Below are 14,792 nucleotides of genomic sequence, written 5' to 3'. Positions count from 1 at the left end.
CCGAAATCACATATTTGAAAGTATTACTTTGTGGTTGATTTTTCAGTTTTACTCACATGGAATTGAACACTTAATCTGAGAATGGCCCGTAATCGTTTTCCAGACGTACATACACACAGGACATAGACACATACCGTACATCCTTTATAACATGGGACACACCAAGATCTTGGTAATGTTTAGTATCCATGTTTGGATTAATGTTCAGTCATCATAATATATATCAATGATATCATCAGTGCTACATCATTGTTTACTTACTCACTGTTTGCTGATGATACAAGTCTTCTAGCTGTCCTCCCACAAGGATGTGTGCAGTTTAATATCTTCAGCAAATGATGAACTTAATAAACTTTATCGTTGGTTTTGTTGTAATAAATTGTCACTTAATCTTCAGAAGACACAATGTGTTATTTTCAGAACAAGGAATAAAAGGATACCTTTAAACACCCCTTCTCTCATTATTGGTGGACATCAGGTAGCTACAAGCGAAAACGTATTATTCCTTGGTATTACTATCAATGAATTTCTGTCATGGAAGCAACACATTCTAAATGTATGTTCCAATTTTGGTGTGATGCATAAGCTAAAATCTATTGTTCCTAAAAGTGTCTTGACTACACTGTATAATAGCATCATAATGCCTCACTTGATGTATTGTAATGTTGCTTGGGGTAATACTTATAACAGAAATCTTCATAAATTGTTTATTGTACAAAAAAAGAGCTATCAGGCTAATAACAAGCTCACACTTTACTAGGCCAAGTGCCCCCCAGTTCTTACAGCTGCGTTGTTTACCTCTAAACGAGTTAGTGTCCTTTAACTCATTGGCATTCATGTACAAGCTTCACATGTCCAGTTCTCCCTCCTTATTTTTGGATTTGTTTGTCAAAAACTCAGTTGTTCATTCCCATAATACACGTCAGAAAAACCTTCTGCATCTACCTTATGTAGCTACCAGTATTGCCCTAAATTCTTTTTATGTGTCTTGCATAAAAGAATGGAACATGTTACCCTCAGATGTTAAAGATAGTACCACTTTTTCCAGATTTAAAGTGTTGACTCGGAAGTATTTGCTTCATCGATATTCTCAGTCTCATTGATGCTGCTCCTTTTAAATTCTAGATACATGACTTCATCTCATCGCTTTCCATTTGAGTAACATAGTCTAAATGCCAATTATGTTTTGCTTTAAAATTCCATAGGTAGTGTGTGTGTGTGTGTGTGTGTGTGTGCACTTAGAATCCATCCATGTATGTTAAAGCCACTGTATAATTCTGGTAAAAATTAGAAACTCTCCTTTTGAAAGGGTCCTTACATGTGGAGAAGTGAGGGTTCTGAGACCATACCACAAAGTTTAAAAAAAAAAAAAAAAAATTACTGCTCCCTCTTGTGGTCATATATCAATAGCCGATAAAATAAATTTTTTTATTGACTCGAGGGGGGGGGGCAATAAATTTGGTGTCAATTTTTTTGGTCTCTGGGGTGTGGTTGCTGCGCTTCTTGAGGGATTCCACTAAAATTATTCTGTGGCTTTAATATGTTTGTATATATTAGTGAGTTGTTATATTACATGTCTTAACTTGCCTTTCAGGGGTCTTATTATACAAGCTTGCTTTTCTAAGACCCCTCCACTTTACATCTATAATGCATCTACATGCATTGTCAATTTATATTCAAATATTCTGCAAATTGTTTTAAATCGCATATATTCAACAATGTATTCCTTGTTACATACTATTGTTTTTATGTAAATTTTTGTATTGTGGAAACTTTGAATAAACTTGAAACTTGAAACTTGAAAATACTTTAGGCGCGGTCAGACTGGCAAAAGATCGAGAAGTTTAAGATCGCGAAGTTTGGTCCATTCGTACGCGCGCAAGAAAGAGTGCGCCGTCCGATGGCTAGTGATTGTGATGTAACAATGCACATCTGAACATGACAATGGCCTCGCGCTTCGGAGACAACGCCCGCAAACAGATCGAGAAGTTTCGCCGCTCGCGATAAGTTTCGCGGGAAGTTTGCGGTCACACTGGCAAAACTTCGAGATATAGACCGCGATCTTAAACTTCGCGATCTTTTGCCAGTCTGACCGCGCCTATATTGTTGGAGTCTTCCATACAATCATGGTTGGATGAAAGTCATCAACACCTTCCGAGCCGAATTTAGACAACATTTTTTAAAAATTCACATTGGCTTTTCAAATTGTGCCTCTATATCTCCCTATCACCATTAGTCCATCGCCGCTGATGCTGTGTATTTACAGACATCACGCCAATTAAACTGCAATGGCATGCTTGTCCTTCAGTTTCTTGCTCTGTTAAAGAACCAGAGCTGAAACTGCAGACCAACCTTGAACTAAGTTAGGCCTATACTTACGTAGGCCTACGTATGAATACCGTTACCACTCACGCATGAAATCTCAGACAGACCCTAGTTTGAACAGTCTATAAAGTCAGATATTATAAAGATGCACTTATTTCTCCTTAAAAATAAAATTAGAGATAGGCCTACATAATATTACCTCAAAGTTCTGTTCTCTCCTCATGAGGATGCGAGCATGGTTGGTCTTTGGGTTCTTCACAATCTTGACGTCGCCGACTCCCCAACCCTTCCACACCTTGGCGTTGTGGTCGAAGCGGAAGAGTTTGGCACGTTGGCGGAAGACCACCTTCTCGACCTCCTCTAACGTTGGATCATGTACCTCGCCACTGACAGTCATGTCGTCGATGTCCGTGAGAGAGACCATCTTGGTTCGTTGTGGGGACGTCCTCTTGATGAATATCCTTTGTCGACTGATTTGACAGTACTGCCCACTCTACACTGGTGCACAGATATTGGAAAAGGTGAAGGGGCTTGCTTGACGCTGCAGGGTTCCGGAATGGTGGACACATGCGTGCAGCTAATATTTTAAGGTTGATTGATCGACCGCGCAGAGCGCACAATCAGGTATAGGACATTTACACGGACTCTCGACTTTACGAACTCATACCTCCCAGAATATGTCTTTTTGCTTAAATGCACCTGGTTTTTATGAAAATCTAGATTTCAAGCTAGCTCTACATACCTCAATTGTAGAGTTTTGTGAAAATTTTACATCGGTACCTTTCGAGTTGAAAATTAGGTGTCATTTCTCACTCAAACGCAATCAGCTCTACGACAACACGCAATTTTACATTGACGGCGCGGTGTGCCAACTGTGAGCCTGAAGGCCATTTTGGAAGGGTTATTTTACTGCCATACCTGTATTAGTTGTTTTTGTACAATGCACCTGCCTAGTGAGTTGCAGCAAACACTCACGTGTATTTATATACCGAGTTTGGAGGAATTTAGCCCCGTGTGAATAACCCACCAATACCCTGCGTGCTTCTCACTTGAATACTCGTGTACGCTACGCTCGCTGCATTGGTGAGAGAGCTTTAGATTTTAGACGCGCGGACGTTCAAGGGGGAAAAAACATGGTCTGAGCGTGCGCAGTAGCGCACGTGAAGTTACTGCGCACGCTCAGACCATGTTTTTTTCCCTTTGAACGTCCGCGCGTCTAAAATCTAAAGCTCCCTAATGTCATTGGCCTTACGATCTAACGATCGCGAGACTGTCGCATCGGCAACGCGCGTGATCGTGACGTAGCGCGTATGCAAATTTGTGACGTGACAATAGGTGCGCGCGTCTTTATTACTACTGTATTCAGATTTTATTAACATATTAGATCAACGTAGCATTTCCGGCGCGTGATTGCATCATGAATATGTATTATTCTTTAACGCTCAACGCACTGTGATTGGTGGTATGCAAATGACGGATCTACGTCATAGCTCATTATCTGTTTGTCACCGTTCGCGTGTAGACTTTTTGTTATGAGTGATTTAAGATTTAATTTATTTAAATTTAATAATTTCCGCGTACCATCAAGACCATTTTTCTTTCATGGGTCATATCTTTCGTTTGTGAGATTTGTGAGATAATAATAGCGGAAAAGGTAATCAATTTTCATGTAGGTCCCACATACCCTGTAGCAGGTTAATTATAATGTCTTTAATTTTGTGAAGTGTGGAATTAGAATCTTGCTGGTTATTCGGATTCAATAATTTAGATAGCAAAGTTAAAGGGAAGATAAACCCCAAGAACAATGTGGATTGAGTGAAAGCAGCAACATTAGTAGAACACATCAGTGAAAGTTTGAAGAAAATCGGACAATCGATGCAAAAGTTATGAATTTTTAAAGTTTTGATGTTGGAACTGCTGGATGAGGAGACTACTAGAGGTTATGACGTATGAGTGGACTACAATATCAAGAAAATATAAAGAAAATACTACAAAAATCAATTTTTCATGAAAATTACAAATTCCATCAACTTGAATTTGACATATGTTAAGGGTAGCAATTATTCCCCCTGCTTTCTGAAAGCGGTTGGTCCACTGCTCTTTCATAATTCTAGAAAAGTGAATTTTTGTTGAATATCCTTTATATTTTCTTTGTATTGTTGTCCACTCATACGTCATATCCTCTAGTAGTCTCCTCATCCAGCGGTTCCAACACCAAAACTTTAGAAATTCATAACTTTTGCATCGATTGTCCGATTTTTCTCAAACTTTCACTGATGTGTTCTACTAATATTGCTGCTTTCACTCAATCCACATTGCTCTTTGGGTTTACCTTCCCTTTAAGGTTTGCAATCTGTAAGCATGGTAAGATCTCAGAGTGTTGCCTGTGTGACCGCAAACTTCTCGAAACTTTCCTCTTGCCGGACCCCTTCTCGATGTTTGTGCAGTCTGAAAGCTCGCAACTAAAACTTCTCGAAGTTTGTCATGGGAATCGGATTAGTTCACTTATTTTGAAACCCTTTTTAATAATTCTGTTCATTTAGATTAACATAGGTATGTACTTATTTAAGATAGGTTTGTGAAGAGAGAATTCATACAGGTGGAGAGAGTGCAATATCAGCCGATGTAGTCCACGGTCATTGTCATAGTGAAACATTAATCTTTTCATGAAAATAAATGCAACACTTATTCACACCCGATAAAGAATATACTTCTAGCTAAGTTGATACTGAATAAGTCTATATTTCCTTGAGATTCTTTGAGGTGAGATTCATGGTTACTCCTGGGCGTTAAATAGGCCTACAAATCATTACGTTGCTTTAAAAATCACAAAATTGTTAAATGAAGTACATGTGGTGCTGATATTTTTGGTTGGAGAATTTGTTATCTGTTATAGGGTCTGACTCGTGTCAGAAATTCTCGTCGATAAGATGATGTGATGTTAAAATCCATTTGACTGGAGTATGGTACTGAATCTGCTGATGTGGTGAGTTGCACTTTAACAGAAAGTCAAGTTCCTGGTCACCCACCAAATAAATATTCTTCTTTTCCTGCGAGATTGCGAAATTTTCTTAAAAGAGAATCTCTCCATATCATTGGTAGGAGTTTACAATCAATGACCGTTATTATATTCTTCTCAATTTGTTTATACTTACAGAATTAGTTCGTCGACTCCTTCTATTTAAATATTACGTCAAGATCAAAATCCGAGTTGGTTATACATCTTATAAATGTACATTCCTCTGCCTCCTTTACCATATACATGATCGGTGTGCATGAAGTTATGGTAATTTGGTAAACGAAAAATTGGTTGAAAATTTGAATGAAGCCACGTCGCTGTTATGTCTCTATGCTAAGTAAGAAAGGAAATGGTTAATTACGGAGATACGTAAGTAATTCCAGGGCATCGCAGAATTTCAAAGATTTTTGGTGTGTATATATGCGAAATGGTTATTATGGTTATGTGTTAGAAGCGGAGTGAATAAATTTGAGATTGAGACTGAGTGGATGAAATCACCAGGTGAGTAATATCTACAATGATGGTCCATAGAATCTTGGATATTTAAATGTGTCTCAATGTCTTATGTCAAACCAATCAAAATTGAATATTAATACAATATTCTAAATTATTTGTGTGAGCTTAAATTTGTCTGGAACGTACAGACGTGTTTGACCTTCGTTCATTGCAAGTAATACAGTTGATATCCAAGTTTATGAGAATAGCATAAACATTGGTACACTACAGGAAACATAATGACAATGCGACAAACACAAGTCAGCACAATATTAGACAATATCCAAATCACACCGTGTCAGATCGATTGTCATTCAAATATAGGTCAAATCCAAAAATATTATAGTTGAATTACAATCCCTGCCTTTGGTCACAGACAATGGCAAGGTGAAATTGTAAAGCCAATGATAAACAAAAGTATACCCGGCTCTATGGACAGTGAATATTTTTGTTGAATCGAAACACTTTCCGATGCAGTTGCGAGTAACCTCTGCTACTTAACGTTCGAGCTAGCGATCATCAAACTGAGATTGACGATATTGTTTGAAAATAAGTAATGTAAAGTTCCAGTGAAGTAAAGGTTGGTGCTATACTCTACCGTCTGTAATGAAACTCGGCAAGTTTGTCGCTGACTCCTTCGACGAAAATTTTTCCATTCTTGCCTTCTTGCTATCCTGCGAAAATAATGAACTGGTTCCCACCGGTTCGCCTGGGTGCATTGCGCAATTTCAGTTCTATCCCGTCTATGTACATGTAATATTGCTCAATATGGGGAGAGAAAAAATAAGATCGTTCCGGGTTCTTATTTTTCCTATAAACAAGGCAGGATAGTGCAGTTTACAACGATAACGTATGAATACTTTATATAGGCCTAGGTATTTGTATATATCCAAGGCTAGACAATAACATTTTTTTTTTTTTTTTTTTTTTTTGGTCAACCAATCATCACATTTCGTTTTTGGAGGCCCGATGATAACATTTGGTGCATGGTTATTAAAAAAAAAAAAAAAAAAAAAAAAAAAAATTAAAAGAAAACATAAGAATAAAGTTATTTAATTAAGCATTTAAAACAAGCCATGATAATCATGTTAAAAATGGCAGCAGGTATCATAAAGTACTTCAAATGTCATGTACTGTGACTAAGAATTAAGAAAGAAATAAAACTCTATTCAATAAAGCCTTAAAATGGCTTTATAAGCCATGATAGTTATGCGGCAATCGACAAATATGACAAAGGTATCCAAATACGTTACCATGAAGAAGTTCACTTTAGCGTGTCATATATATTTTCGATGCAGCGAAACTTATAAACTTCCAAATAACAGAGGGAAATTAAGAACTTTGGACATTCGCATTTTATGGTATTTTAAGATTTTTGTTTTAGTTATAGAGGATCATGTTTATATTGTAACAGCGACTATATTTTGTCGAAGATGGGCAGAATATAATTCCATTTCTGTAAATGTCCCAAAATAAAGTCCCGCTATATATGTGTTGAAGTTCATTGTCGAAGGATGCCGAGGGTCACATAGAAATTACAGTCATCAGGCAGAAATTACGGTTTATTATGGAGAATCACTCGAACACATTTACAGGGGTGGATTTTTGAGGATGTCTCGCCAGGCATGAGAGGTGCGATGCGGTGAAAGACTTAGACTAACTAATACAAAAAGCTAACAATAAATATAGCAGACCGTTTCTGGACTGGTTGACTCTTTATCTCTTTCGTTGGTTACTCTCTCGCTGTTCAAACACGGGTTTCGCTCTAGCTGACACACTCTTCACTCCATCTCCCAAGCAAGTGAACTTCAAGCAAGTGAATTTCAGATAAGCATAGAGTCTGTCTTATATACCGCTTCCAAACAAGCCCCTCTTGTTCGAGAGAGGACCAGTCATGAAGGTCACGAGAAAGACGTTTATCGCACTGCGGAGTATCAGGAGAAGGACGCGTCTTTGAGCGCATAGAATAATAATTGCTGGGGAGCTGAAAGTCATAGGCAAGGAGAGGATACAAGGACAGGAGAAAGTCAAGATAAGAAGCAAGCACAAAGAGGTGAAGGACAGTGAAAGTCAGGGGAAAGGGAGTAAGCTGAAAAGGCTGAAGGACATCAGTGAGTAGCAGGCTGAAAGGCAGTGAGAGGCAAGGGCGAAGGGTAAGCTAGGGCAAGGACTCTGAAAGTCAGGACAAGGTTGAACTGAGGAGAGCAAGGCAAGAGTTCTGAAAGACAAGGCAAAGTCAAGGTGAGAAGGGACAAAGTGAAAGTACTGAAGTGAGAGCAAGGTCAAAGCGAGGGAGGCAAAGAATGGACATGTGAAGGTCAGAAGAACAAGGTTAGTGAGCAGTGGTGAGAGTATAGAATATACTTGTGAAGGTCAGAAAAACAAAGGAAGATGAACAAGAGAGAATTCCACTGTATGCAACGCAATTGGGATTGAGCTAGCTAAACTAGTAATTTGCAATAGCGTTAACGAGACATCCTATACACAGAGCAGTACAATAATCATGAAAGCAATGGAAAACGTGTAATGCTATGTACATAATGTTACATCAATCATCTTAACGAAAATGCGTGACAATATAATAACGTTATCATTTCCAATCTAAGTGTATTTGCATAAATACTTTTTTTTTCTTCTTCTTCTTTTTTTTCTTGAAGAGTATATGTATATTCATTGGATTCATTGATTTGACTTACTAGTACTTTCATTGGGGTTATAATGTTCTTAGATTAACTGAGGTGTAATAATGGATGTTATTTTGATTTTGTGTAGGGTAGTTTATGTTGATACAAATTTGTATCGTAATTTCGGATTTTATATACCGAGTATGTTTTCTTCTGAACCCCTCGGTAGACATGGGAGAACAGCTCCACCATGAGGTTGGAGCTGAGTAGGGCCATCCAGACGTAATTTTGCGATAATTTCTTTGTATTGTAATGTTCAAGAAGAAGTAATATACATATTTTATTTTGCAGAAATAAAATCAATCAATCAATCAACCTCTAAGCCTGGTTCGACCTACAACACGATGTGCTGTATGACCTCTGTGCTCAAGGGATATGCTATAGTGTTTGGCATTATTTTTTCTAACATAAAGGTGTCTATGACAAAACTAACTTGGGCGGGAGAAATACCTCTTAAACGGATGACACACAGCTAGAACGGGAAAAACTCAAACTCAAACAGAAGTAAAAGGAACATTATAAGAAAGTGGTCTGAAAGCGAGATATCTCCCGCCAAAAGCGTGAGAGTTGAGTCTCTTGCAAAAGGTCCTACAGTTTACAATGATGATATTTTTTATATCAATGGGTGATGTACAGGTTTATACTTTTTGGAATTTTGTATTCTGTTTTACGTGATCGGGTATCGCGTTCAAAATGTTGGATCAGTAATATTTGATAGACTGCTGGGCTAAAGTTGTTTTTTTTGGGGGGGGGGGGCTAAGAAGTTATAGTCTCTGACGGCGCGAGTGTAGATAATCGAGTTCAAGTGAAAGATTTTTTTTTCATCAATGAGGGAAACTCATTTTGTGTAGTTGTAAATGAATATACCCGCGTATATAAAACATGCATGTCTCGAGTCTTGTCTTCAAATGATTAGGAACTCTCCGTTATATAAATATATAGGCCCTGTAGAATCAGGACGTTTTGAGACTAAGGGGAATTAGTTTAGTAGTAATACGAAAAAATGAGATAGCATTAAAGATTTCTACTTAATTTATGATGTTTTGAATAAGAAACTTTTAATTTGTGATTTTGTATCGTATATCTGGCGTTTTCTGGCTACTGGCTACTTTTTTTTAACCTCCCAGCTAGTAAGACACCCAAATACACCCAGTCACACTCACAGACGATACACTCACCTTTTCTCATCACGTACGCACCGAGAGGAAGAAACATTTATGCTGAACTTTGTGCTTCGGGAAGCACCTCATATCCTCGTTAGGCGGAAATGAACTTGAATGTGAGTCTAAAGCACAAAACAATATCAGCACGAAGCCATACAAGCAGAATGTAACGAACACTGTTATACAGTCCTTGATCTTCGATACGTTAATGATTGATAGCCGTTACTGTCAGGAAAATTGAATTTCTGTGATCACTTTGTTTTTATATTACCATCAGTTTGAAAAAGAATGAAATTTGGGTAGAGGTATGTGGTATTTCTATCAAGTTAAACATTTCATTCTTTTGTAACAAACTAACAATAAGGACATTCTTGGATAAATAACTTTCAGCCACGACATGATCTTCACGATATTTTTTGAGCAAACCGATGGGAAAGTTGCGAGGTGATGACATTGGCATACTAGTCTAAACTAAGATGTGCATTTAGCCTATGGTTACAGCAACTCCACTGAAAAAAAAAAAAAAATCACGTTTCTATTAGGTGTCCTACTGATGTAAAATCTCTGGCATTTCACCTATAAGACTTGTTTTATCATTTTAGATAAATTTGAGCAATAAAGGAGGGCTATCAAATTTTTTACAGTGATCCCGTTTAAACGGTTCTCGAAAGCATCGGTGAGCGCTGCATCCTGTCACACATAACAAATGAATATTAAAAAGAGGAATTCTAACTCGTATGTGGCATTATCATCTCGTCAAAGGATTATGTATAGGAGTATATCAAAAGTTGCTACTGGTGATAAGGACGTCCACTTTTGGAACAACTCTGCCCTTTCGACCGGGAGAAACAGCACAAGAACAAGGGGAAAAGATGAAGTGCGATAACACGAATAACTTAAAGACAATCATTATGTGCGACAGATCAACAGAGTTGGGAACCTGTCCGTTGTTTTTTGCCATCTAGCTTCGTTTCTTTTCTTTTCTTTTCTTTTTTTCGTTTCGTTTATTTCATTTTCAACAAAGAGTGGCAATGCACAAAGATATCACGAGAAAAGAACAATTATATGGAAATACATTTTTCGGAACTACATTGTATTTCTACCATGTTTATGCGAGTTCATACGCATTTATAATGAATAAATGTTGCTTCATACCAAGGAGTAGTTCGTAGCTCCTTGTTTATACCCCCATTCCACAAAGATTTTCTCTCATCCGTCACTCACTAGAAGCTAAGTTTATCGCTTCCAGCCACCCACAGAAGTGTATCGGACCGCAGTCCGATGAATCCGACTGGTTAGGCGACTATCGGGTCAGTGTCGTCGGGCGGTGATCCGATGAGGCAAGATCGTCCGATGACGATCACGTGCGACATGTCTGACACTGACCCGATACTCGACCAATCAAGTCAGATTCATCAGATTGTGATCCGATACACATCCGTGGGTGGCCGGAAGCAACAAACTTTGCTTCGACGAGTAATAGATGAGAAAAAATATCTGTGGAATGGGGGTATATATAGTAGACCGTTTCGATAATATATTATGATTTATGGATGTTTCTTTTTCTACAGCCTATTAACGAAGCATTTAATCAATTCACCTGCTCCCTCCATAAGTTTCATAGGCAGGAATTCCTCGGCTGTTTCTTGGAAGGGCAAGCTTTGTGGTTGTTCAGGGCAACTTTTGTGAGAAACAAAGTGGTACCCACATTGCGTCTCAGTATCTAAAATAGATGACTGATTTTTAAAGGGGCCCTGAACTCCAAATGCATGTTGATTAGTGTTGATTTATGATACCCTCAACATCACTTTTGCGGTAAAACAAATATCTAGAAACATTCCATATATTTTTAATGATTTTTTTTTCTATTTTTCTTCAGATTACTTGGGAACGCCCACAAAAAATCCTTCCAAACAAATCAATATTAATATTCTTGAGATGAGATCATCTGTCTTTTTAGTGGGTCCCTCCGTTTTTTCACACAATGCATATATTGAAAACCATTTCACTTTCGTTATCTTAGCACCTATTGCAATGTATCGCTACTGTTAGTTTTTTTTTTCCTATTATTGTTGCCTTTTCTGTACAATTGCATGCATTGTTTTTGTCACTAAAGAAAGTGAGATTTATGTTTGTATATTGTGGAAAAAACGAATAAATATGAACTTGAACTTGAACTTGAACTTGTCAATCATTGCTAAAGTACTGAAATGTTTAACAAAAGACAATGGAGTGCACCGTCCTCTCGACTCAGCATAACTTGCATGTTTCTGTCACATTAATGTGGCTAACAAAAGACATGGCGAGGGAACATGCAACTTATGCTGAGTCGAGGGCCCCTTTAATTCCATTGTTGTTTTTAGATATGATGTATTTCTTTGCATGTTCTCACATGCTGCTACACTTATCATCTTCAAACTCAGAGTAGTCGGGTTGCTGTAACGTCAAAATTGAGATTACCGATACAGGCCCGATAAAAGCACCACTTTTGGAGAGATGATCTCTCAGAACCTACGTATTGATATTACGGTAGGAGCCCCCTGGATTTTTTTTTTTTTTTATTATTCTTTTTATAAAATGCCGACTTTCACTTTCCAGAAATTTTCGAGTGCACGAAACTGTCGCAAATATCGCGAAAGCAAAATGCGCGCAATTCTACACACGCTTGGAACAATTCGCCGAAGTTTTGTATTGCGAAAAGGCCTTTGGGCTCAATTTGCGAAAGTAACACTGTATTCATATGTATCTGAGGGAGCATAATAAAGAAATAGAGGTTCAAATTTACTGTAAATTTTCTCACTTTCCATGGAACTGAAAATATGAACTCAATCTCGAATTCCGTGATCAACAAAGCATTTGAAACATGGAGGTGGTTGAATTAATTACCGTTTTATAATAGGCTTTGTAGAAAATGCTGCCGAGATGTCAAAGTGTGATGTAGGTGACCTACTATTCCCAGTTCAGAGTTACGTATACAGTGTGTCTCTAAAAAAAAAAGTAAACCCAACTTCAACGGCAAATTTTCAGAAAACTATCAAATATTTACATATTATTTTCTCACGGTTAGATAGTCCAATAAGTCCTCTGTCCAATGATACCACGTAGGTTATATGTAACTCTCATGCATGACTGAGCATGATTCAACTTTGAACTAGTGAATGGGTGTGAAATCATCACTGTGGCAAGTTCCGTGATCAGCATACTTTCTCACATTGTACCAGATGGCTCTTTTTGTTGGAGGCTGCCTGTCGGGGAACTGCACCCGGAAAGCCTCTTGAACTTCCACGAAACTTCTTGTTTCCTGGTATCGAGTTACCAGGAACACTCTCTGCTCAATTGTCAACTGTACCATGTTTGGAAAGCATGTGAAGTGTGCCTGTGTCAAGAACAACCTTTGCTGAAGTTGTTATGCAGTCATAGGCCTAACATGTGACAAAAATTCAACTTCAAATATGCCCTGAATGCATGACAATAGCAAGAAATAACTTGCCACAGTGATGATTTCACACCCATTCACTAAGTTGAATCATGCTCAGTCATGCATGAGAGTTACATAACCTACGTGGTATCATTGGATAGAGGACTTATTTGACTATCTAACCATGAAAAAATAATGTGCAAAATATTTTATAGTTTCCTGAAAAATTGCTGTTGAAGTTGGGTTTACTTTTTTGTAGAGACACACTGTACATGTATATCAAAGTGGCTTGGCGTAACGTGTTCTGATGTGGAGGAGGGTGTTTTTCACTAACCTGTATATTCAGTTGATCTATTATCATATACAATATAGTTCATTGTAGTACATGTACCAGGTATTTTGTAAAGATTTCAGAATTTCTAATTTTCATAAAAAAAAAAAAAGATGGAATGACAACACACTTGTATTGGAAAGTTGATATATCATTTGAACAAAAGTTAAAAACTTTTTATAGTGCATTTCACTGTACGATGTGTTTTTTGAATTTCAAAGACACTTACAATGACACTGACAATGATTCCAGTTTGGAAATATGTTGGTTGATTGGTTATTCATGCTACCATTGACTTGCAACAGTCGACTATCTTTATGAAAAAAAAAAAAATATCTTCGGACCCGTGAAGTTACTTTCCTATACCGAGAGTTTCTCGCTCTAGTGTTTTTGCAAGAGAGAGTCCCTTACGCTGCATTGTGTGATTATGAAAGCTGTTGAAAACAAATCGTTGACAACTACAGGCCTGCATTACATTTTTTTTTATTTATCATTATTGTTTGTGTGTGTGTGTGTGTGTGTGTGTGAGCGAGAGAGAGTAAAAAGACCTAATGTGCTCAATTTCTCCATAGACAGCAGTGTTAGCGGTATGTACTACTGTATTGGGGAATTTTATGGTTATACAGTATTTGTTCACAGAAGTCCTCGATAGTGACAACATATTGTGAAAACCTTTGTATACTTTGGTGTTTGTCGTCCATGTTGAAAAGTGTTATACAGTTCAGACTACTTTTGAATGATAATCTTTAAAATCGAGCAATCACATCATTAAAAAAACAACAAGATGTTATAAGGAAAAAAATGACAATACTGTACAGTATTACGAAGAATAAGTACAATTGTATTACATTTGTATTCCTTTGTACCTGAGGTCAATAGTAAATGAATCATTTAAATTGATTTACATTTAACACCAAGCTTGACTTACAAATATCAAGCAAAGTCCAAAAGGAGGATAGCAATCAAGCTCTTTATCACTTTGAACAAAACATGCCAATCTTTATTTAGCATTCATTCTGTCTGGACATACTTGACAATACAATGATTTCAATGTATACACACTGCAATGAGTGCAGACAGACTCAACTTTCTTCACGAATAGATTGATACTCATTATCGCGACTACAAACAGCAGTTAGCTTCTAAAAAATATTTTTTTTTAAATTATAATAATAATAATAATGATAATAATAATAATAACAATGTAATGGTGATAATAATAATAATAATAATTATAACAATAATCATCATCGTCATCAATGAATATATTGACTCTCCAACTCCTAATCAATGCCATCTTTAATGGATCAACAATTCTACTTTCCTCATCTCTCATCAATTTCATATATATTTTTGT

At 37.2% G+C, this 14,792-nt stretch overlaps 1 protein-coding gene across 1 annotated transcript in view; it reads right to left on the bottom strand.

The window, feature by feature from the left end:
• LOC140244394 (uncharacterized) overlaps nucleotides 1-2,749 on the bottom strand; it is a 59,342-nt gene extending 56,593 nt beyond the window's left edge. The window contains exon 1 of the mRNA XM_072324033.1: nucleotides 2,525-2,749. Coding sequence (XP_072180134.1) covers nucleotides 2,525-2,749 — 225 coding nt within the window. The remainder of the gene's footprint in view (nucleotides 1-2,524) is intronic.
• Nucleotides 2,750-14,792: the final 12,043 nt, after the last annotated feature.

Source organism: Diadema setosum, chromosome 21 (assembly GCF_964275005.1).
Source record: "Diadema setosum chromosome 21, eeDiaSeto1, whole genome shotgun sequence".
NCBI lineage: Eukaryota > Metazoa > Echinodermata > Echinoidea > Diadematoida > Diadematidae > Diadema > Diadema setosum.
The sequence above is the reverse complement of the archived record's forward strand: the minus strand, read 5'-3'. Positions and strand labels throughout refer to the sequence as shown.